Source organism: Corylus avellana, chromosome 4 (assembly GCF_965113065.1).
Source record: "Corylus avellana chromosome 4, dhCorAvel1.hap1.2, whole genome shotgun sequence".
In the NCBI taxonomy this organism is placed as follows: Eukaryota; Viridiplantae; Streptophyta; class Magnoliopsida; order Fagales; family Betulaceae; genus Corylus; species Corylus avellana.
Window position 1 is genome coordinate 36,076,946 of NC_142493.1, and position 21,637 is coordinate 36,098,582.

General features: G+C 36.9%; 3 protein-coding genes across 5 annotated transcripts; 2 read left to right on the forward strand and 1 right to left on the reverse strand.

Annotated features, from left to right (window-relative positions):
- The first annotated feature begins 216 nt into the window (after window positions 1-216).
- LOC132178588 (myosin) lies at window positions 217-6,786 on the forward strand. Its single transcript, XM_059591038.2, has 17 exons — window positions 217-790; window positions 1,247-1,416; window positions 1,893-1,968; window positions 2,125-2,166; window positions 2,271-2,333; window positions 3,251-3,300; window positions 3,387-3,414; window positions 3,681-3,755; window positions 3,885-3,995; window positions 4,074-4,134; window positions 4,448-4,564; window positions 4,689-4,810; window positions 5,000-5,069; window positions 5,203-5,244; window positions 5,628-5,668; window positions 6,211-6,337; window positions 6,417-6,786. Exons 1-17 carry the CDS (start codon window positions 410-412, stop codon window positions 6,533-6,535), a joined length of 1,695 nt encoding a protein of 564 aa, XP_059447021.2. The 5' UTR covers window positions 217-409; the 3' UTR covers window positions 6,536-6,786.
- Window positions 6,787-12,995: 6,209 nt separating this feature from the next.
- SCPL46 (serine carboxypeptidase-like 46) lies at window positions 12,996-16,272 on the forward strand. Its single transcript, XM_059589050.2, has 10 exons — window positions 12,996-13,319; window positions 13,437-13,538; window positions 13,650-13,745; window positions 14,229-14,321; window positions 14,424-14,500; window positions 14,680-14,961; window positions 15,080-15,204; window positions 15,659-15,751; window positions 15,857-15,974; window positions 16,074-16,272. Exons 1-10 carry the CDS (start codon window positions 13,067-13,069, stop codon window positions 16,221-16,223), a joined length of 1,389 nt encoding a protein of 462 aa, XP_059445033.2. The 5' UTR covers window positions 12,996-13,066; the 3' UTR covers window positions 16,224-16,272.
- A 235-nt stretch (window positions 16,273-16,507) lies between these two features.
- LOC132176890 (protein NEOXANTHIN-DEFICIENT 1) lies at window positions 16,508-21,257 on the reverse strand. 3 transcript variants are annotated; one of them, XM_088515114.1, is made up of 12 exons: window positions 21,134-21,257; window positions 20,936-20,999; window positions 20,124-20,284; window positions 19,929-20,012; window positions 19,635-19,698; window positions 19,399-19,445; window positions 18,646-18,700; window positions 18,194-18,232; window positions 17,832-18,000; window positions 17,211-17,271; window positions 17,058-17,114; window positions 16,508-16,829 (listed from the first exon to the last, which is right to left on the reverse strand). In XM_088515114.1, the coding sequence occupies exons 3-12, from the start codon at window positions 20,186-20,188 to the stop codon at window positions 16,583-16,585; spliced, it is 888 nt and encodes a 295-aa protein (XP_088371240.1). In that variant the 5' UTR covers window positions 20,189-20,284; window positions 20,936-20,999; window positions 21,134-21,257; the 3' UTR covers window positions 16,508-16,582. The 3 variants fall into 3 exon arrangements, with proteins under 3 accessions (XP_088371240.1, XP_088371241.1, XP_088371239.1); XM_088515115.1 differs by having other exon boundaries at window positions 19,635-19,668; window positions 20,936-21,257; XM_088515113.1 differs by having other exon boundaries at window positions 20,936-21,257.
- Between the last annotated feature and the right edge of the window lie 380 nt (window positions 21,258-21,637).

The window sequence follows — 21,637 nt, forward strand, 5'->3', positions numbered from 1 at the left end:
TTGTGGATAATATGATGATTTGGATTCTCGCCAATTAATTAATTCGGATAATAAATTTTACTAAATTGCAGATTGATGAATGTCCATCCTGCTGATTCCCAATTCTTAAGCTGATTAGTCCGTTTCTAGAGCTATTAGTTTCACCATAAATGAGCGCACACATCTCGATCACCAGTCCTCTACCACACTATTTAAACACTTTCCCGGTTCGCCAAACACAAATTAGTGGATTACACGTATACTTCCAAGAAACTCTGCGCCTCTCTCTCTCTCTCTCTCACCGAAACATACACAGTCACTCTCTACTCTCTTCGCTAGCTACAATACACGAAGATCTAGGCAACCACTGACACTGAGTCGGCATTTTCATTTGTTTTCGGCCTATAAAGCTCCCGCGCGCGCATTCACCATGGACCGGAAGCGAACCGACAGCCCGCTCTACGTTCGCCAATGGAGCAGCGAATCCAGCACCACAGGAACCAACCCGTCCTCACCGGTCATGTCCCCGTCGCGTGCGGCCCACGTGCGCTCCTCCTCCGCCACCGTCTTCTCGACCGTCAAGCGAAACCAGAACTTCGCCGCCAAAGCCGCGGCTCAGCGCCTCGCTCAGGTTATGGCCTCCCAGACCGCCGACGACGACGACGATGAAGACGACGGCGACGACCTAGGGTTCCGTTACAGTGCTCCTCCACCTTTCGCTCTCTCAAGGACCGCCCTCAAAACCACCACCACCACTACCAAAAACCCTGAGGTTCCGCCTATCAGGACTAACAGATCTCCTTCACCTGCGGTAATTTCGAACCCTACCTTCCAGTTGTTTAGTGTGCGACGAGATCGGGTTCGAGCTCGATGCAGAGCAACGTTGATCTCACATGAGCTGTTGATTTCAGCTTTCGTCCTACATTGTGTTTTTGTTCTGTTTTTTCGAGTGAATCGAAATTTTTCGCTCCATTGAGTTTGGGTTTACTTCCGAGGCTTTTCACCTAGAGATATTTACTATAACTATCATATTCTTGAGCAAATGAGAAATTTTTTTTTTATGGAATCGAAGACTAGCTTTGATTTTTTTTACTTTTAGAAGCTGAATTAGTGAAGTTTTGAGCTTTTTTTATGAGCGAATTGGTTGGCTTAGATGTTGCTGTATATGAGAATGATATTTGAGGGAAGGCTTGGGATTTAGTGTAGTAGAAATGCTAATTGTTTTTTTTTTTTTTTTTTTTTGCATGTTTTTAATTGGCTGGCTCAGAACTTTGTAGAGGAAACTCAGTCAGTTCGCTCGACGTCAACGGGAAGGCCATCATCCATGTCGACTCGTGCGGCGGTGCCATTGGTACCCCCAAATAATGCACCATTGAGAACTGCGGTGTCTCTGCCGTCAATAGAGTCTCCTTCTGCAATTATGCAAAGCAATAAGAGGTGGACAATTTTGGCATCATTATATTTAAAATAACCGAGAAAATTAAAAAAAAAAAAAAAAGGAAATATGTTCTTACCTTAAAAAAGTTATATATAGACAAATTGATGATTCTCATTTGTTTAATCATTGTAGGTGATCGTTTTAGTTTGGAAAAATGGGATTCATCAACTGTGAAGTACCATAAAAAATGTAAAAATATAAATAAAATTACTTTGCCTACAACTTCAGGATGCCATCACCTTGCTTGTGAATCCAGTTTTAGTTTTACATGTAATATACTTCCTCATTTCAGTGATGAATACCTTATTCTCCTGGAATTTAGGATTGGTGGCTCTATTATAGTCTATAGATATGCATGTATATTTGTATCTAGATATTGAGGCCTACTGTTATGTATGTTTCAGATTCTGTAACTGTTTAGTGAATTCCATATAATTTTTGATAAGTTGGAGATAGTTAATGGCTTGAATTACAGATTCTCATCAGATATGGGACATTTCAAATCAAATGATTTTGGAGATCATCGTGAGGCTTCTGCACTTCGTGATGAAGTATGTCAACTACATTAATTTACTTTTCTTTGTTTGTGCGTGTGTGCTTGTTATGTAAACTGAATATGAATGGTGAGTATATTAATTAGATATACAGAAAAATGTTTTGTCACTGCTAGGAGCTTGTCTTGAAATTAACCACTTCTCACCTTACAGCTTGATATTCTGCAAGAAGAGAATGAGAATATTCATGAAAAGGTGCAATATTTTCTTCTTGCCTTTGCCCAACAAAGTGATTTATTTATGAATACATTTTATTTCACTTATCAGTAGTTAACTATGTTTTGGAATTTGATGTACAGCTCAGGCTTGAGGAAGATAGATGTGACGAAGCAGAGGCCAGAGTTAAGGAGCTTGAGAAACAGGTAATTGCTCTGTTTTGATGCTGTACGGCATAATGTCAGAGTGTACTTTGTTTCCAATGTGTTAGAACTTCTCTTATATGGGTGCTTTTACATGGTTGAGGCTTCCCTGCTTTGTGCAATCCTGACAGGTCCTAGGGCAAGAGCTTGACAATATTGTAACATAGGACGAGCTTGAAAAAATTACATCAAGTAATTTATAAGCTTATTGAGTTTTTGACATTTGACCCAATTAGATTCTCTATTTATTCATCCCTTCCCCCACATTGTTAGCTCTTTCCCTTTCTCTTAATCCAAACAATAGATAATTCTATTTGTTTAGCAGATATTATTATAGGTAAATATAATAAACCATTTGGAAGAAACAATTGACAATGCTCATTCTTAGAGCAGGGGCAGAACTTTCCTTAACGCTGTATGTGATCTCATAAACATTTTTGTTTTTGTTCAAAAATATTTGTAAAGAAAAAGAAGAAATCAGGGAATTTCCTGAATTCATTTTACTGGTAAGTCATTGGTAAACATTGATTCGTTTTTTTTTTCTTTGGTCCACCAAAGGCCTATTGGATTTGTGGGCTACACAATGGGTGGCTCTCCCTTCTCCCAAACCCCTCCTCCCTTGTTATAGGCGGGATTCAACCCCAAGTCCTATTGTTCAACGACAAAAGACTTGTACACGTTAAGCCAACTGACACCACCCACAAGGATGAACGATTTTGCCTGCACACTAAAGTTGCCTTGCAAAATACATTTTACACCCTAAAGATCATTGGTTGATTTGGACCTCTTTTCTTTTTAAAATATTTGAGGGTTAGATGATTTGAAATCTAAAACTCTTTTTCACATTATCATATTTGAAGATATGATATATCAATGCTATTTCAATGTCTAAACTTTGCTGCTTGATTACAAGTCTGCAGGTTGCTGCTCTTGGAGAAGGTGTATCTTTGGAAGCTAAACTCTTGAGCAGGTACATTCAAGTCTTGAAAAGCTCATGTGTGGCCTTATTTACTTCTTAATGTAAATGTAATAACATTCTACGTTGTTAATCTGCAGAAAGGAAGCTGCGCTGCGTCAAAAAGAGGTAATAAGTGATACTTGAAATGTACTTTATTTCAAGTATGTAAATGGTAAACAAACAGTTGTGACTTTTCCACTTCATTAATGTTCTACCTTGATTTGAGCTGTAAAAACTCATACTTGTTCAGTGGGCCCTCATGTGTAGTCCTTCCTATCTCAGGAGTATTGGACCATGAACAGAATGGACTGTTATCCCATCAGACAGTAGAGCATGGTTAAAATTTTTCCTTTGAAAAATACTCCCTCTGATGGGACCTTTTTATTTCACAGGCTGCACTTAAAGATGCAAAAAAGCCCAAGGGTGGAGTAGATAAGGAAATTGATTTGCTTCGATCTGAAGTGGTGGTAAGTAGGCTAGCACGCCTTTCATATCCACCCTATTTGTGTTCTTTTAGAATCCATAGTTTCTGAGGAGCTTCTGCTGCTGCTACTGCTACATCTGAAGTCTTGGCTTTTACTTGTTGCTTGAATCAGAATGCAAAAGATGGGGCTGCAGCTGTTATGCAACAGCTTCATGGAGCTGAATCTGAAGTAAATGCTCTTCGATCAATGACACAAAGAATGATACTGACTCAGAAAGAGATGGTATGTCATTGCATTGTTGTAAAGGAGCCTTTTTGTTGTCATTTGGAGATTAAGTATCTTGTATTTTACATGTTTCAGGAAGAAGTTGTTCTGAAGAGGTGTTGGCTTGCTCGCTACTGGGGCCTAGCTGCAAAATATGGTAATCGAGGGAAATAGTTCTTTTATGACTTTAAATATCTTTGTTTTATGATATAATTCGAATACTAGCTGTGCGTACTGGTGGTGAAGTTCTAAAATCCTTATAAATTCCAGAAGCCTTTTTTCTTTTTACCCTTCCCCCACCTCAATTAGGACCTATCGTGAACTATGAATTATTTAGGTTCATAACATGTTTGCAAATGTGCATCCTCATTATCTGGTTTTAATATGTTTTTGCTTGAATAGGTGGATGACATACAGTTCATTATCACATCTGACTTCCTATCTTATATAACATCTTTCATGATTTGTAGGTATCTGTGCGGATATTGCAATGTCAAAGTATGAACATTGGTCTTCCTTAGCCCCTCTTCCATTTGAGGTTGTCCTTTCTGCAGGACAAAAGGCCAAGGAGGGAGGTTGGGAAAAAGGCTAGTAAACCCTAATTGGCCCTTGCAATTATTTTTCCTTTTATGCTGGGGTGAGGATTGTAGTCGTTTTCATTGTGTTGGAAGTGGTGACATGTTCTCATTGTTGTTCCATTTTGTTTAGCAGGTGATGATGATCCTGAGAAGAGGAACAAAGTTCAGGACGTCAATGATTTTTTAACTGGAGAAGGAAATATCGAGAGCATGCTTTCAGTTGAAATGGGATTGAAAGAGCTTGCTTCCTTGAAGGTTCTCTCCTAATAAATTATTCGACTTGTTTAATTAAGAAAAAAAAGCGGTTAATTTCTCAAATTCAAGCACCAAATCTGAAATGCATTAGCTTTCTTTAATAGTCGTTGAGTTTACTGCTTTGGTGCTTCTCTCTTGGTTATCTGCTACTAGATAAATTAACATGTATAATGGTTGCCCATTTTCAAGGTTGAGGAAGCCATTGTGCTCTCACTGGCCCAACAACGTCGACCAAACTCTACTCGACTATCTATTTCAGGTGAGTGATGATCACATGACACTCTGCAAGCACTCTGGTTTCAGTTAGTTTGTCTTGATTCCACAAATCACATTTTCTTTAGTAAAATGTCAGTTCACTGAAATGTACTTACCTTTTCCTCTAATGTTTCCAGATTTTAAATCACCAAGTGATCCGAAGTTTATGGAGGCATTTGGTAAGTCATATTTGGGGCTTCCCTTCATTTTGCTTCAGAAAATATTACCTCATGCTGGAATTGAGAAAAACTACCTATATCATCAATTGAAGATGGTGGATAATAGCACTTATTCAAAAGATTTTTTTTGCCAAAATACTAATGATCAATCAGTCACTTGAGAGAACCAAAATAGTACCATAATTATTGAATCCAATTTATTATGATGAAATTTGCAGTCACTGCAAGCCGATGCCCTAAAAGTACATATATTTGTAATCATTGTTTCATTCTAACTTAATTTGTCGGCTGGTTTTAAATTTGTTATTCTTTGATGCGTGGTCGCATCATGATTTTTTTATCATATGAGCACCTGATCTATTGAGATCATTTTTTTCTTGCAGAACTAAGCCCAGAGGAGTCTGAGGATGTTCTTTTCAAGGAGGTCTGGGTTTTTTTTTTCACCTTGATTAACTTTGTTTTTATCCCAATCATGTTAGTTGACTCTATATCATTATTGCAATATGTATTCCTAGTCTTCTGGCCAACACTTTGAATTTTTCTTGCTTTATTCTTATCTGCCTTTTGTTTAACTGCTGTTAGAATCGACTTTGTTCTGGCCTGAATTTATCATGCCATTAGCTTTTGTTTCTGATCAAAATTTCAAATCAATGTCAGTATTTCATATTAATTCTCAGCTCAGCTTCCAGTCCTTCTAAATGCTATTTGCAGAACATGTTGGGAGGGGGTTATGTTGAATGTGACTTTGGGGGTCATCTCTTGCATTTCTTTTCGTTTCTTTTTCACCACCTTTAGGAAGTACTGTAGATGTGTTGGCCACTGTTTAAGGCTTTAAATGATCTCTCTGTTCAGTAATTTTCAAATGCTTAGTACTTTTTGCTGTTACTTTTATAGAACAGATTTCACAGATCAATCAGATATTTTCAAAATGCTGAATCTGGTATTTTCCGCGTTCCATTTGCACAGGCATGGCTTACATATTTCTGGAGAAGAGCCAAAGCTCATCGTATTGAGGAGGATATTGCAAAAGAACGGCTTCAGTTTTGGATTAACCGCAGTGGGAATTCGCCAACTTCACATGATGCTGTTGATGGTAATTGTACTTCATTCTTTTAGAGTGAGAGCTCAACTGCTTCTCATGAATTATCACTGATCCGAATGTTGCATTTCAGTTGAGCAAGGTCTGATGGAGCTCAGGAAATTGGGGATTGAGCATCGACTTTGGGAAGCATCTCGGAAAGAAATTGACCAGGATTCTTCCACTTTGATTGCACGGAAAGCTGCTGCATAATTTAAGAGTACTGGTTGACAAACAACTGCGGGCTTGAGATGCTTTAGTTTCTTTCTTGTTTTGGCCTCTCTCTTTTTTTTTTTTTTTCTTTTTTTTTAGGATTTTCTTTTAGTTTGGAAGAAATTATACCCTTGTATCTAATGAAAGCGCTACGCCTTGAATGGAAGTTGCAGACTTGCAGTAGCCCTCAGTATACAAGATATGAACTCGCATAATTTGAGAACTGAAATGTAAGATAGGTGTTCGAGGTTGTTACTTTTGTGTTCTCTTCTCTACCAGCAAATCTGGCAATTTGCAAAAGCAGGTTGAGCAATATATATTGTGGTGAAAGAAATCGTTTGTTTTTAAACAAAATTGTTTGACAATGCATTTGAAGGTTAAATCTCAATTTTACTAAACGCTTAATCAAATGGATGTAGCAAGGCAGTGTCTATTAGTCTTTGTTTTTTTTTTAAAAAAAAAAAATCAATGTTAATATAATGGAATGAGGGTGAGACGAGGTGAGGGGTGTAGTATTTAGTATTATTATTATTTTTTATGAGCTGTGATTTAGAGCACGCGGCGAGTAGGAAATTTTTTTTTTTTAATATTTTAATGCCAAAAAAAAATAATAATAAAAATTTTGCCAGCGTGCTATTTATCTTCACCCATTTTTTATACCATGAAATTGCTCCGCGTCAATATTGGAGAGAGCGGAGTATATATCATTATTTATTTATTTATTCTCTTTGGCGTGGAAAGAAAAGAAAAGAAACGAAAGGAATGTTCTGGCTCGTGTTGTAGAGTGCATGCGCTGTTTCGTAGTTGTCCTTCAGCAATTTCTGTTGGGTGTCCATGGATATTTGTTTCTTTGTTGTAAAACGCACATGGTTTTAGAAAAGTAGAAGTAAGTGGCTACCAGCCTACCAGTGATAATATGGGCTTACTTGTGTAGGGCAGGTCTGCTATTATGATGGCTTCGTCTACTTCTCGTGAATTGTTGCAAATGTGTAAGTTGGACCATGGTCCCAGTCCCAGAGACAAAAATGTTGGGCCACAGAAGTGGGTGCCTATGGGCCCAATCATGATCCCAAAACAAATGACCCATTTTAAGAAGCTAACTCAGGATCAATCTATCTCTTCTTCACCAGAATTAGAGCTGTGCATGTGAGTTGGATTAATTTACAATGTATTTTATCGTCGAATAAGAGGGGCTTAGAGAGAGAACAAAAAATGGCCCAAATGAGAGAGAGAGAGAGAGAGACCTAAGAGATTAGAGTTTAGAGGGTTTAATTGAAGCCATTTGAGTCTAAAAAACTTGATGATTAATACACTATTGTTATTATTGTTTTTCCTCGAGCCCTTTCCATGATCAGGAGCTGAATGTAACAACAAAAAAGACAACCTACCCTCGTACATCCATAACGGCTTTAGAGAGAAAAAGAGCATGATTCTGAAAATTCGTTTTGTCACCTCTCTGATGGAACGTTGTAAATTGGACGTTGGAAGCTCGGAATCATTGAATACACCTTTTTCTTTTGAGCTCTCTCTCTCTCTCTGGGTCTCTTTCACGCAGTCTATGCACATAGCACGCGCTGCAGGTTATGTTCTCACATGTAACTAAAATATAGAAGAGCCACATAACCTTCCCGTAAAGTATTATAGCCAAGAAGTACTGGGAGGTTTTAATCTTGTGGCCGATGGCCATGTGCACTTGTATATAATAGCACCCCCCCTGTCCTTCTCGGTGGACACCACAAGGACAAAAGAAAAGCATTCTTTTGGTTAAAAGGTGCGCATGAGGAAGAAGAGACATATTAAAATTCTAAAGGTGATTTTGACCTAATCCCCTTATCTTAATAGTTTTTTACCTTCTGTTTAGTGCCATGGCCCCTATATGCCCACATGTTCAACCATATCTACATTTTTAAATACAACTTGATTATTCAAATAAAATAAAACCACAGACGGAGGTGTGAGACCCAACAATTACTTAAAAAACACAGTTAATAAATTGGAAAATGGATCCAAACATATTTGCTCCTATAGTTTCTTGACTAAAAGGCCGAGAAGAGGGCCACTCGAAGACGAAACTAAGAATCTAACTCTAGAGTTAGGAGCAGAACTACACCCTTTAGGTTGGGAGAACTAGTCCCGAATTTATTTATTTATTTATTTTCAAAAAAAATCTTTAATTTTTTTTTTTTTAAAACGTGGCATCATAATAAAGTTTTAAAAGAAAAGATTCTGGGGGAAAAAAAATCCCCTACCCCTCCCCCTTTGGACTTGCTTTGATGGCGGTATGTAGAGCAATCGGATGATTGAAAGGCCAATAAAAGGGTGCATGCCCCCATGTGACAAGATGTTAAACCAAATGCACACTTGTTTACAATAATTATTTCTTCATCCAATAGACCACCTCTAATTCATGGGCGGCAATTAGGCAAAGCATCTTGAAACAAGGATGCCTAAATATCAAATTAAGAGATAAGATAACCATACATCAAGGTGTTTCTTTACTTTTTATAATCTTTGCTCATAATAATTACATTGAAATGATGATTTCGGATTATCTCTTTGAGTGCAACTCTTCAAAAATATACTTTTAACATCTTCTTCCGGAAGTTAGTTGAGATGGGCACCAGAAAGACAAAGGCAAACGCAACGTGGTGGAGTGGGTTCCAATATGAAAATGTTGGGTGGGGGTCTGTGTTAGCTTTTTGTAGGTTTTGCCTTTTGTCTCTACAAAATGGTTGGTCTAGCTTTGGTAAAAAAAAATCAACGCAGGAATGTCTTGCCACGCACGAATATAAATTTTTTCCGACATTCTCAAGTGGAAATCATTTCCCTGTTGACCCCATCATCAACTCTGTGTGTGTGTGTGTGAGAGAGAGAGATAGAGAGAGAGAGAGAGAGAGAGAGAGAGAGAGAGCTTTTTAGCAGGTTCCAAATTCCAATCCATTTTCAAGCTTTCACCTTCAACATTATCCTTCTTTTCTTCTTTCCCATTCACATTAACTCGGACATGCAGTCTGATTGGTCAATTAGAGTTCTTCCCCTTTCAAATTCATAATTATTTTCCTGGTTGAATTTTCTGCCATCTAATTCGTCAAGTTGCTTCGAGGTTTACCAGAGTTCCATGTATTTTGAGTCATTAAAAATAATGAACCAAAAAACATTACTGTAACGGATGAAATCATAAATACACAAAAAAAATTTGCTAGAAAAAGAAGAGTCTCACTCTCAATCACATATACCAATATGAATTTTCTTTCGTTTGTTGCTTCACACAAAGGTGACACATTGAATTCATACGCGCGAGACCATGTTAATTTTTAGTGTTTTGGTCAGGCAATCAAAACCAGGAATCAAGGATTAAATTGCAATTGTGATGTTCTAACATGCAAAAAATATTAATGATATCGATCGTATTCTTAATTTATAAAGTCACATAGCTTTACCCTTGTATACAATAAAAATATATAGAATCATCAAAGGCCTCTTTGAGTAGGGAAAAAAAGGGTTGCAAAAAAGATAAAAGCGAAACTTTGCTTCCATTTCAAGAGTCCAGAAAAGATTGCATAAGCTTCATGCTTCCTTCCAAGCACATTTCCCAACTCTTGCTTTTTTTTCTTTTTTTTTTTTTACCAAAAAGTAACCCCAAGTGCTACAAACAAGTAGCTCATGTTTTCGTTTATCAAAAAAAAAAAAAAGAAAGGTAGCTCATGTTTTGGTACAATTTACACATACAAACAAGAGGTTAACTGCACATGGTAAAAAGTTGAAGAAAAGGCAAAGGGCATCTTACTAGCTAGTTAATATTGCAGAATTGGAAAATTTCATTTTTGAAACTGCTTGCACGTTTCTTGATACAATATGAGATCTTACCTTGTTGCCAAGAAAACAGAACATAGAATAACAGACTGATTTGTCGTATGTAGCAGATTTGAGACAGAGAAACAAGAAGAAAGGGGCAATCTTTTTTTCTTTTTTTTCTTCTTCTTTTTAGTTTAAGGCTGAGAGCCTGGCTCTCACGTCATCATTATCTAATTCTGTGGTAATAAAGGGTTGGATGGAAATACTGTTTTTTTTTTTTTTGATATAATTGACCTTTTTTTAATTAATTCAATATGTCGGCAGTTTAAAAGTGCATCTTTGAGAAGAAAGAATTCTAAAGAAAGTTAAAGGGATTGAATTTAGTAAGAGACTGAGAATCAAGCAATGAGTGGCCCAAACACAACAAAGTACTTACACTAACATTTCCCTTTTACATTATTCGTATTGCACCTGATAAGGTTAAGAAAAGTTACTCCTATTTTACTTTCATTCTCCTTACACCTTAACGTGGCAGTGCGATGTGACAGAGTTATGTTAGTTTGCAAAAAATTTATGTATGTGGCACTACCACTTTAGTCAAAAGAAATTTTTTCTTAATTGTCCTAATTGAATCTTTGAAGGTAATTGTACCACCCTTGAAGCCATCGAGAGAAGCGATTGCAACCACCCCTGACGTCTAACCTAATGGTTACACCCCAAGATCTTTTCACTTGGTACAAAGTGGAAGAGGGGTAAAAGTAAAATGGAAGTATTTCTAAAGTAAAAGGAATTAATAGAGCTTGAATGAAGCAGGCCAGGACTCTTGTTAATAGCAAAACTAATTTTTGAAGGCATTGATGCCATAATAAAAATTATGTGGAAAAGAAACTTAGAACATATAACTGCAAAGAGGTAGCCTGAAAAATGCTTACATAATACTATGGGTCTGTAATCTCCAAGTTTATGCAACAGAATTTTATACCAGATTACTAAAAATGGTGAAAAGTTTCTTATGCGTTAGGTAATAAAGTGAAGATAATAATGAAAAAGCTGTACGTTCTCTCAAAATGCTTTCTGCCATCACTCCACTTCCTCTTAGAGAGAGAGAGAGAGAGTTGTGAAGGTGCTTGAGCATGAGGCAAAGAATCTTCAGAAATGAGATAAAACAAAAGGCCAATTGGACAAGTCAAACAAAGTAAATAGTCCTTAAGATTTTAGACGGACATATAGTACTGAAGCTAGCAAAGAGTATTGCTTTCTCCAGCATGTCATAATCATTTGCTTTCCTCACCAAAATTGCAACTAACATGGTGCATATACTTGCCCAATTTTTGGCTAATTTAAGAGCATAATTCTTCTCTTAAGTCTTAATTGTGTGTGCTATATATTAATTTTGATTTTTATGGATTCTTATTAATAGTTAATTTTTCTCTTTTTTTAGAAGTTAGATATTCAGGTATTTGCACATACAATACGTATGCCCGAAAGCCTGTTCACTGAAGCATACACTTTGCCCACGCTAGCTCTATGTTTGAAGACAAAAATTAATAAGAGGACAAAGAACAGAAGAGTTGAAAGTATGTACACATGCACTCAATTCATTCACTGATAATCACTGTGTTGGTGGAGAAAGAAAGTTAAAAAGGGGTGAGAAACAAAAGATTTGGGATTTGTACTTGTGGGTGGATTTGCTGTGTAGTCTGTCACTGAAGCCAAAATTGTTCTAGGAAAACCAAAAAGAACGTATGCTTTGCTTCTTTCAACTGACATTAGCCGTCGTAAGCCATGATTCTGCCATACTTTTCCTCAAAATAAAAGCATTCTTCTGACTCTTTTTCCTTAGAGATATAATTATACTCATTGTCACATTCAACCATTTGATGAGAAAATTCAACAAAGCTCCTTTACGTGGAACAGTCTACACTGTATGTATCAATGTGTCCTATCCTACCACAGTTCCTAAGCAGTACATCGATACTATTACTAATTTTTTTGGTCTAACCCCATAACTAGCCCTCTTAACGTCCGTGAATCACGTCGGGTCTCATTTTGTTCAACAAATAATTTGTATTGTCCAAATTAATGAGTAATATTATTTAGTAAACAAGTAATTTTAATTTTAATCAAAAATATATATTAATTTTATGTATTAAATGTTATGGGAGATGACTGTAACTTAATGTTCTTAAAAAGAAAAATGAGAAAAAGAAAATAATCAAATTATATAGCATTATTATTCTTAATAGACTGATATATAATTGTATACATGTGACAATAAAAATGAATATTTAAATAAGAGCTTACTATTTCCGAAGTACCAATCTCTGCTGGGTTATCCGAATAGTGTTGCCCGAGCAGAGAGATCCAAATGCCTTTCCCACACGCTATGGAGTGCTCTCTTTGACTTGATGACTTGAAAACACATTTATGTCCTTCCATTTTCAGGAACAGCTCACACCCATTTGCTGACTCAGCCCGAATCATGACCACACAGAGGGAGGGGGACCCGACTCACACTATCTGTCATCTGAGTCTCTTACATCACTTTCATGCCTTGAGTCCAATTCTTACAAAGGTACAAAAGTTTAAATAATAATAATAATAATTTTTCTTTTTTGAAAAAAAAAAAGGAAGTCCTCTCTTGATATAATGCCCCCCAGTGGGCGACATCGTTGCCCGTTCTCAATTCTCTCATTCTCAAACTCTCTCAAGGTGCTTCGCTCTCTGGGTTTGACAATGCTTTCTGTACCATGGCAAACCATGGCAATAGCTGTAGCTTTGCTTCAGCTATATTTTCTAACTGAAGCAGAATCTTCTCCCTCTGAGGTTGATAGAATTGTACAGTTACCGGGTCAACCCCAAGTCGGGTTCCAGCAGTATTCGGGTTATGTGACCGTTGATGATAAAAAACAGAAAGCTTTGTTTTACTACTTTGCTGAAGCAGAAGTGGATCCTGCTTCCAAGCCGCTTGTTCTCTGGCTAAATGGAGGTCCCCATTTCTCCCTCACCAACGTAACTTTTTTTTTTTTTTTTTTTTGTGAGTCCTTGCAACAAAGAGAGACATTAGGCCTGTTTGGATTTTGAATGTCTGGTTTTTTGTACGCAGGGCCTGGTTGTTCTTCTTTGGGAGTTGGGGCATTTTCTGAAAATGGGCCCTTTAGGCCTAGTGGGGAGGTACTGGTGAGGAACCAATATAGCTGGAATAGAGGTAAGTAAATCCAGCGATTAGCATTAGACATTTCTTCTGTATTTGTTGTTTGCATTACTGGGTGAAGTGCTTTTCTGATTCTTAAGCATATATATGCTCTCTGATTTGCAGAAGCAAACATGTTGTATTTGGAGTCACCAATTGGAGTTGGGTTCTCTTATGCGACTGATACCTCCTCTTATGAGGCTGTAAATGACAAGATCACAGGCATGTTTCATCAATTTGATTGTTCCATTCTTACTGTGAAACTACTTCCTTTTTTCTTTTCTTTTTTCTAATTTCTTGAATTTCTCCCCCAGTTTTCCTTGTAGAAACTTGCAAGCGAAGAAAGATAAAAATAATTTCATAATTGAAGAAGAAACAGAATTTCTATACCGAAGATTCAAGTCAACTTCTTTTTCTTTTTCTTCCCTTTTCTATTTTTTTGGGTTATCCTTCAATTCCCTCGGAACTCTTTTGATTTCTGTCTACAGAAAAGGACATAGCCAAAAAAAAATTCTTTTCGACAGATAGGCTCTCTACATTATATCATATAGTGTAGCACTATGTTGTTTCACTTTACAGATATGCCATGTTCAATGCTTACTGTATGTGTTTTGTTTTATTCTACTTTCTGAGTTGACAAAAGGTCATCTTTACTAGCTACCTTTGATTTCTGAAACTCTGTATCTTTGTCTTTGTTGTTAATAGCCAGGGACAATCTGGTGTTTTTGCAAAAATGGTACGAGAGATTCCCACTATATAGGAACAGAAGTTTGTTCATTACAGGGGAAAGCTATGCAGGTATTCATTTGTTGCACAAAAACGATTTTATGTTATTCTCAATGAAACCAGATAATGAGGGATGGGAACTGAGTGACTTTTTCTTTTCCTGCATATATCCAGGTCATTATGTTCCTCAACTAGCAGAACTCATGCTTCAATTCAACAAGGAGAAATTATTCAATTTGAAAGGCATTGCTGTAAGCATATATTCCTAAAATTTCAATCTTTTCGCTTAAAAGCCCGACTCATGCTATACTGAATGTTGATCTTTTGCTACATGGTTCTTTAAACAGATGAACACACTCAAGTCCTTCTGGGACTTTTGAGTTTGCCAATGAAATTATTGTTCTGAAACATGACTTTACTCTAATTGCAGATGGGTAATCCAGTTTTAGAATTCGCCACGGACTTAAATTCAAGGGCTGAGTTCTTCTGGTCCCATGGATTGATATCAGACTCCACATATAAATTGTTCACTGCTGTTTGTAACTATTCGCGATATGTGAACGAATATTACAGAGGAAATGTTTCTCCTATTTGTTCAAGGGTGATGAGCCAAGTGAGTAGAGAAACCAGTAGATTTGTGGACAAGTATGATGTTACCCTTGATGTCTGTATATCATCTGTGTTCTCACAGTCCAAGTACCTTAGTCCCCAGGTGAGCACATCTATCATTTGTTGGCTTTTCCGTCCATTCCATATCTGATTCCATTTTTAAATTGTCTTACTTTATGATCAAGTACGAATAACTCATTATGTGTTTTTCTGCCTAATAGCAAGTTGCCGAGACAATAGATGTCTGTGTGGAAGATGAAACAGTTAATTATCTAAACAGGAGAGATGTGCAGATGGCTCTTCATGCACGTCTTGTAGGAGTTCGCCGATGGGCTGTTTGCAGCACGTAATTCTCTTCCAACAGAAATCAACTTAATGCACCTTGTGCTAATTTGAAAGTAACGAGATAGTGCCAGGGAATATCGATTAGTTGATCTTGTGTTTTACTTATCTAGACTTTGTAGTATCTTGTTCTAAGATGTGAATTTGCACATTGATAAAGTCGATGATTAACTCAAGTAGTGGATCAAGTGGTCTAGTGTGTAGCTTTCAAGATTGCTAAATTTTCATTAAGGACTTGTTTTATAAGAAGAAAACCAACACTTTGTGGGAAAAAGTGCCTTATTCAAGTGTAAGCAAGAAAAAATAATTTGACAGAACAAGAAGAGTCTTATGTCTGGAAGAAAAATGAAGTGTAGAAGTTATACACATTCTTTTTCTTTTAAATCTTGGACTGTCCGGGTGCAGTGCTCTCTTTTATCGGGTCTTTAATAACTTCTCTTCCTCTATGTCCACTGCAGTATCCTCGATTATCAGCTGCTTGACTTGGAGATACCAACAATCTCAATTGTGGGAAAACTCGTTAAGGCAGGAATCCCAGTCTTGGTTTATAGGTAAATGCATCTCACCTTTAACAATCTTCCAGTGGGATAAATGAATGAAAAGACTTATCTTGAAGATTATTGTAGTTGATTCTATATTTAATTTTCAAATTACAGTGGAGATCAAGATTCTGTCATCCCTTTGACTGGAAGTCGAAAGTTAGTTCATGGACTAGCAGAGGAATTAAGGCTGAAAACCACTGTGCCTTACAGAGTATGGTTTGAAGGGCAGCAGGTGAATCTTTTTGAAGACTACTTAATCTCAATAACTACCAAGTGTTACTACTAAGAAGTATGTTGTTCTAAACAGATTCTCATTGTCTTTTACCTTCAGGTCGGTGGTTGGACTCAAGTTTATGGTAATATTCTTTCATTTGCCACCATTAGAGGAGCATCCCACGAAGCCCCATTCTCTCAGCCTGAGAGATCACTTGTGCTGTTCAAATCATTTTTACAAGGCCGGCCTCTTCCAGAAGTATTCTGATCTACTGATCAGTTCTTGTATCAGATACCAGATCAAGTTTGTAAGTAGTGTTTGATTGCAAAAGGTTAGTCATATGAGAGTGAAAACTGCATTTATTTGTTTGTTGGATCCTTGGATTTGTCCATGCTGTTGAATGTGGAAGAATTTTGTAAAGTTCTCAAGTAAAAGGGAAAGGAAGTGTTTTTTTTTGGTAATTTTTAGTATGAATTTTCATCAATATTGCTAGAAGCTGTTGTCACATTCCTACTATGCAAAACGCACTTGAAAATAAAAAATGGAGGCAATTTAGGGAAATGAACTTCATTCATTTATATTCTTGTACACAGCACTATGAAAGAATTTCTGCAATACTTGTGCTCCTAAGAATTTGTAGAGCAAGGGAAAACTACAATGGGAGCTTCTACCTTCATTTTCAAACAACTGAACTCCAAAGCCAATATGGGTTTTGACAACATGACAGACATGCTGATGTTTTCTCCATTATCTGTGTGTTCCTCAGATGTAGACTCCACGACTTTGTAACTACGTTGTACTGAATAATGTTCTCTGTCATTATTGAGTTTAGGACCTGGTCTTGACACTACAACTGGCTGCACTGCTCGCACCCTATATCATACATTAGTCCGGAAGCAACCACGATTACATGCAAGTATTTATATCAAAATCATGAATATTAACTTATTCAACCAAATTAGTCTTTTAATTTTGGTGGGTTTATAATATAAGACATGAGGATTGTCCATACTCAATGATATTTTTAGGCTTAACGATAGACCGTAGTGATGCTTGACGAGCACAAAAGAGTAATTTGGAGACCAAAGGGGAAAAAAGAACCTGCATTCAATCTGGCAAGAATACTTGAGAAGGTTGGGATTATGCTCAGTACGGCCACTGCAATTTTACACCACAGAAATGTTAGCCGTCACGAAGTTGGGACTCTTACAATAAAATCTCAACTCCTACAACAAATCCCTTGGCAAAACTTACCTATAACTTGGAAGAGACATTTTGATGGCTGGCCCCTTCCACTTGTAATTAGATGCAGGCCCTGCCATCACCAAGCTCGTGACCAAGAAAATTAATGACAAATTCATTGACAAGTATGAATGAGGATAATTTTAAGAGATAAACATGGAATGTGATATTTCCTTCGATGTGCAACACATTGTTTTAGATGAGGAAGACAAAGGACGAGGAGAAGGCGTCTAGCCAACAAAAGGAAGAACATAAGTAATAGGTTAGGTAAGCTTGTCCCATAAATCATGGGACTTAGTCCCACATCGGCTAAGAACCAACAAGGACTATAGAGTTTGTCATGAGGCCTAGCTATCCTTGTTCATGTAATCCACTCGAAAGATCTTGTAACTCCAGCCAAAGTAGCTCAACTTCAGGAGGAGAGATACCAGGCTGCGAAGTCGAAATTCTATATATTTTACACAGTGAATTTTATAAAGCTGGAATTTCAAATTACAAGAAGTTTTTTTTTGTCTATTAAGGGTTCTCCTATCAAAAAAATGACATACTGTACTAAAAGATAAAGGACCAATGTTAACTACTACAGTAGCCAGAACTTAGCACTACACAATAATATCAATTTAACCGACTCACCAATAGTTGTAAGGTTGATATTGCAGGTATCTTTAGTATCAAGACCCTTGATTTCGGTCTCTTGAACATTCATATGATCACTCGGGCTTCTGAAAGTAGCACCCATACCAATCACGTCTAAAAATCCAATGTCTTTACTCTTTGGTTGCCTTGTGATTGCTGTGATTCTCTGGTTTGAACAGACATCATATTGTACAAGATATAAATTAATTGTTGATTTTTTAATGAATGCTCATATGCATACATAACAGGAAAACCATATAGGCATTCACCTTGAACATTACAAAAATGGACAAAAGGTTCTATAGTCGAATATGTAAGTATCATGAAGGCAATAGGAAAGTAAAAGGCCCAGGTCCTACCTTTGAAATCCTGGCAACCTGACTTGGAAGCCCTACTTCCTGCAAGGGGACAAAAACAAAAAAGAAGACCACAGATTTATGGATGGAAATTAAAGAAAGAATGTGACTTTTTTAGTGTCAAAGGCACATCCATGCTAGGGGAGGCAGGAATGTTATGGAGTGTGCTAGCCTATATCAGAAGGTGGCTAATAAAAGAAAATAAAAAGTAAAGAAATTAATCATCAATTCCCAAGGGCCATAAAATTTTTCTTTTTTGCTTCAAGAAACCTGTGATTGTTCTGAAAGCATTTCCTTTTCAAATTTTACATCATTGTACTTGTATGATCAGCCAACATTGTCTAAAATATCTGAACAGTGCAATACTTTTGTTCAGATACTCATGACGTTTGAGTTGTAATAAATTTAAGGATCTTAAATTTGGACAAAGAAGAAGTCTGCAATCTTGCTCCCACCTTTCTTCCATGAGTACAAGCCTCGTTGCTGTTCACAAGCACCTTAGCTGCCCATCTGCTGACAAAAGCCAAAGTTAAGAATGCTCACTTTCAAGTAAATAACTTATGATGGTATAGTGTACAAACAGCCAACTTTTTTCTGCAACAAATTTGAATTCTGTTCTGAGGCATGGTTAAATTATGAATTGGCTGCAATCTCTAAGCATTGCTTTTAGACCAACTAAAAAGAAAAGCAGGTGCTTTATGTGAGCTGAAAGCCTTGTTTCAATTGTTTCTGTCATGCAATGGCAAACATGACTGTACATAGCAAGACAATGATTCCTCTACTAATACGTATATAGAATCAATGGCACATTCAAGTTGCAAAGTTGAGTAGTCCAATATAAGTGTCTCACATTCAAAAAACCAGCCTTCAGTGGTGGAAATCAGCTAATTTGTTAAAGTAAAGTAAAGTTTGCTAGCTTCATTAGGACTTATCAGAGTGTTCTGCCAGACTAGGAAAATCTTTCAACAAGATACTTCACTAACAGACCAATTAATGGTGCATTTCGTGAAAGGCCTTTGGTTTCGGTGTCAGTTAGCATAATACTCAAACTTGAGGTCCCAGGATCAATTTCTAGGACACACGAGTTTAGGCTGTCGGTGTGCTTGCACATAGGGTGTGCCTAGCTAAAAAGGAAGAAGGTCAATCAGTTCTATGAAATGATAATTATGTTTTCTTATTATAAAGTAAGATTTGGATGCGAAACATACGCGCAAGATGTTGGTCGGTTCCATACAAGCCCCGCAATCACCACGAGCTGGTAAAAAAAATACGCACACTGTTATACGACTAAATGAATTTAGTTAAAGATCAATTCTTTTCCTGAAGCAAACATTGGAAAGTTTACCATTTCCGGCCACAGGATTACTCTTATTAATGATCTCAATTTTCAAGTAATTTCCAAAAACTGAATCAACAACTTCCTAAAGAAATAATAATGTCGAACCTCATCAAAGACTCCAGCTGGACTGTCATCATAGCTGGCAAGAAAGAAGCCACCAAGAGTGTACCTGCAAAGTGTAAATTCAGAATTTTTCTTATGCAAAATGAAATTCTTAAAGTCTGAAATCACCCCTATCCTTTACAGGAGAGTAATAGTTGGAGCAACCATTTCCATATTTAGCTGGTGTTATTAGGATAGGAAATAAAATAGTTGGTTTATGTCATCATTTATACAGTGCTCCCACTAATATCTCTTATTGCCTCACATAAAAACAACAATGGTAATAAATATCAATACCCAAAAGCTTCAACTAATTTAAACTCTTTCGGGATGCATGCTCGAGCCGTTTCTGCTTTCACAAGATGGAGCTGGTACAAGGCACTGAGAAGAAACCGGATAATTAAGCAAATTGGTTTTTGTTGTTCGAGAAAGAAGAAGAACAATATCAACCAGAGAATGGGAATTTAAATAACCAAAGGGTTGGACACTTGCCTGCCTTTAAATATCCACGGGGCCTTGCCGTAGCCTTTGGAACATTTAGCTTCTCCAACGTCCATGGCCTCAGATATATACTTTGAAGAAACGAAATTCTCAGAAAGCAAAGTTAGAACATAGCAAATTCAAGTGACTTGCTCTCCATCCACACAGGATGCCTAGTAAAAACCAAAACAAACAGAAGAAAAGGTACGCTTAATATTTATGAAAAGATATATTCCATATGTGTGGAATACCATCTATTTTCTTTCTTTCCATATGTAACATCAGCAGAAACACAAATGGCTGAACTGCCTTATAGAGTTGCCATTTGAAAATACAGAGAGCTCCTAAAGAAACCAGCAGCCATATACATGACACTGTAAATGCGATCTTTAGGCTGTCATCTAGCAAACAAGACATTCCTAACACCCAATTTAAAGGCTTTAAGAAAATTGAGGTTTTGGGTCGACATAAAAACAGATAAACTTGGATTTGATAATTTCCATCTTCGCCTTCGAAGTAATTGGCTTAGTTCTGGGTCTCTGAGTCACAGACTACAAATTCATAAAATGGGTTCCATGAAAATCAAGGAATTGTTGCATTCGATTTATTCTGACAATTTCAGACATACTCATCTACAGAATTCAGCCAAGTCTGTACGCTTCAACATAAGCATGATAAAAATGAAGGAGAAGAAGAATAACAACACTCGAATGACCATCACAAGACAACAGATATCAGAAAGTCCAAATTAGAACATGCGTGAGTGACATAAGTAGAATCGAACCAGTTCATGTTGAACAGAAGCAGAGATTAGCAAAACCCACCTTCAAAAAATGAACACAACAAAGCCACGACTGCACCCAACAAAACTCCGCACTTATGTTTTCGCTAGAATCCAAAGAAGAAGAATGAGACCCAGAAGACAAATTGCGTGAAAATATTGAAAGAGAGCGAGTGAACTGAAAAAAGGTAAGGAAATTTAAGGAGGGTAGAGACACCAACAGAGGATGTTGGTTAGTTACTTAGTTCACTCTAGGTGAGGCATCAGTAGCCGTAGAAGCGGATAAGATTTATCCATCCCAATTTCCAAAAGGACCAAATACACGAGCTTCTTCTTTGGCGCCAACTTAATATACAATAACACTATCCCCATCGGCCACAGCTCACAGGTATACTCTTTGTTTCTTTCATCTTTTTGTCTATTCATTTATACTATTTCTAATCCGATAAGTTGGATTCTGATCTCTGTATGGCATAAATGACACAATCATTGGAATTGGACAGGGGATCTGATTTTTCTTTGTTGTAAAATAAAAATTCGGCCCAAATCAGCTTTAGTGGATCCTAATTCCTAGCTTCATTAAATATATTCTAAATATCCATAATTCGTACCATTTTTCTCAATTTTAGCCTTTTAGCGGGCACAATAAATTGGGAAGTTGGATTGCAATTTGCAAGTTTTGTTGTGTTACTGTTTTTTTTTTAAAAAATATTTTAATAGCAATTTATTGGACACACAATATATT

Bases quoted from the DNA above. Each gene is read 5' to 3' on its own strand.
- LOC132178588 (XM_059591038.2), top strand. From the start codon at position 410: ATGGACCGGAAGCGAACCGACAGCCCGCTCTACGTTCGCCAATGGAGC. The intron at 4,811-4,999 runs GTTCTCTCCTAA...CCCATTTTCAAG, and splicing joins AAGAGCTTGCTTCCTTGAAG to GTTGAGGAAGCCATTGTGCT. The intron at 6,338-6,416 runs GTAATTGTACTT...GTTGCATTTCAG, and splicing joins TTCACATGATGCTGTTGATG to TTGAGCAAGGTCTGATGGAG.
- SCPL46 (XM_059589050.2), top strand. From the start codon at position 13,067: ATGCTTTCTGTACCATGGCAAACCATGGCAATAGCTGTAGCTTTGCTT. The intron at 13,539-13,649 runs GTAAGTAAATCC...TCTGATTTGCAG, and splicing joins CCAATATAGCTGGAATAGAG to AAGCAAACATGTTGTATTTG. The intron at 14,962-15,079 runs GTGAGCACATCT...TCTGCCTAATAG, and splicing joins CCAAGTACCTTAGTCCCCAG to CAAGTTGCCGAGACAATAGA.
- LOC132176890 (XM_088515114.1), bottom strand. From the start codon at position 20,188: ATGGACGTTGGAGAAGCTAAATGTTCCAAAGGCTACGGCAAGGCCCCG. The intron at 20,013-20,123 runs GCAAGTGTCCAA...GTTTCTTCTCAG, and splicing joins CCGTGGATATTTAAAGGCAG to TGCCTTGTACCAGCTCCATC. The intron at 16,830-17,057 runs GTTCTTTTTTCC...TGTATGATATAG, and splicing joins TCTTGCCAGATTGAATGCAG to GGTGCGAGCAGTGCAGCCAG.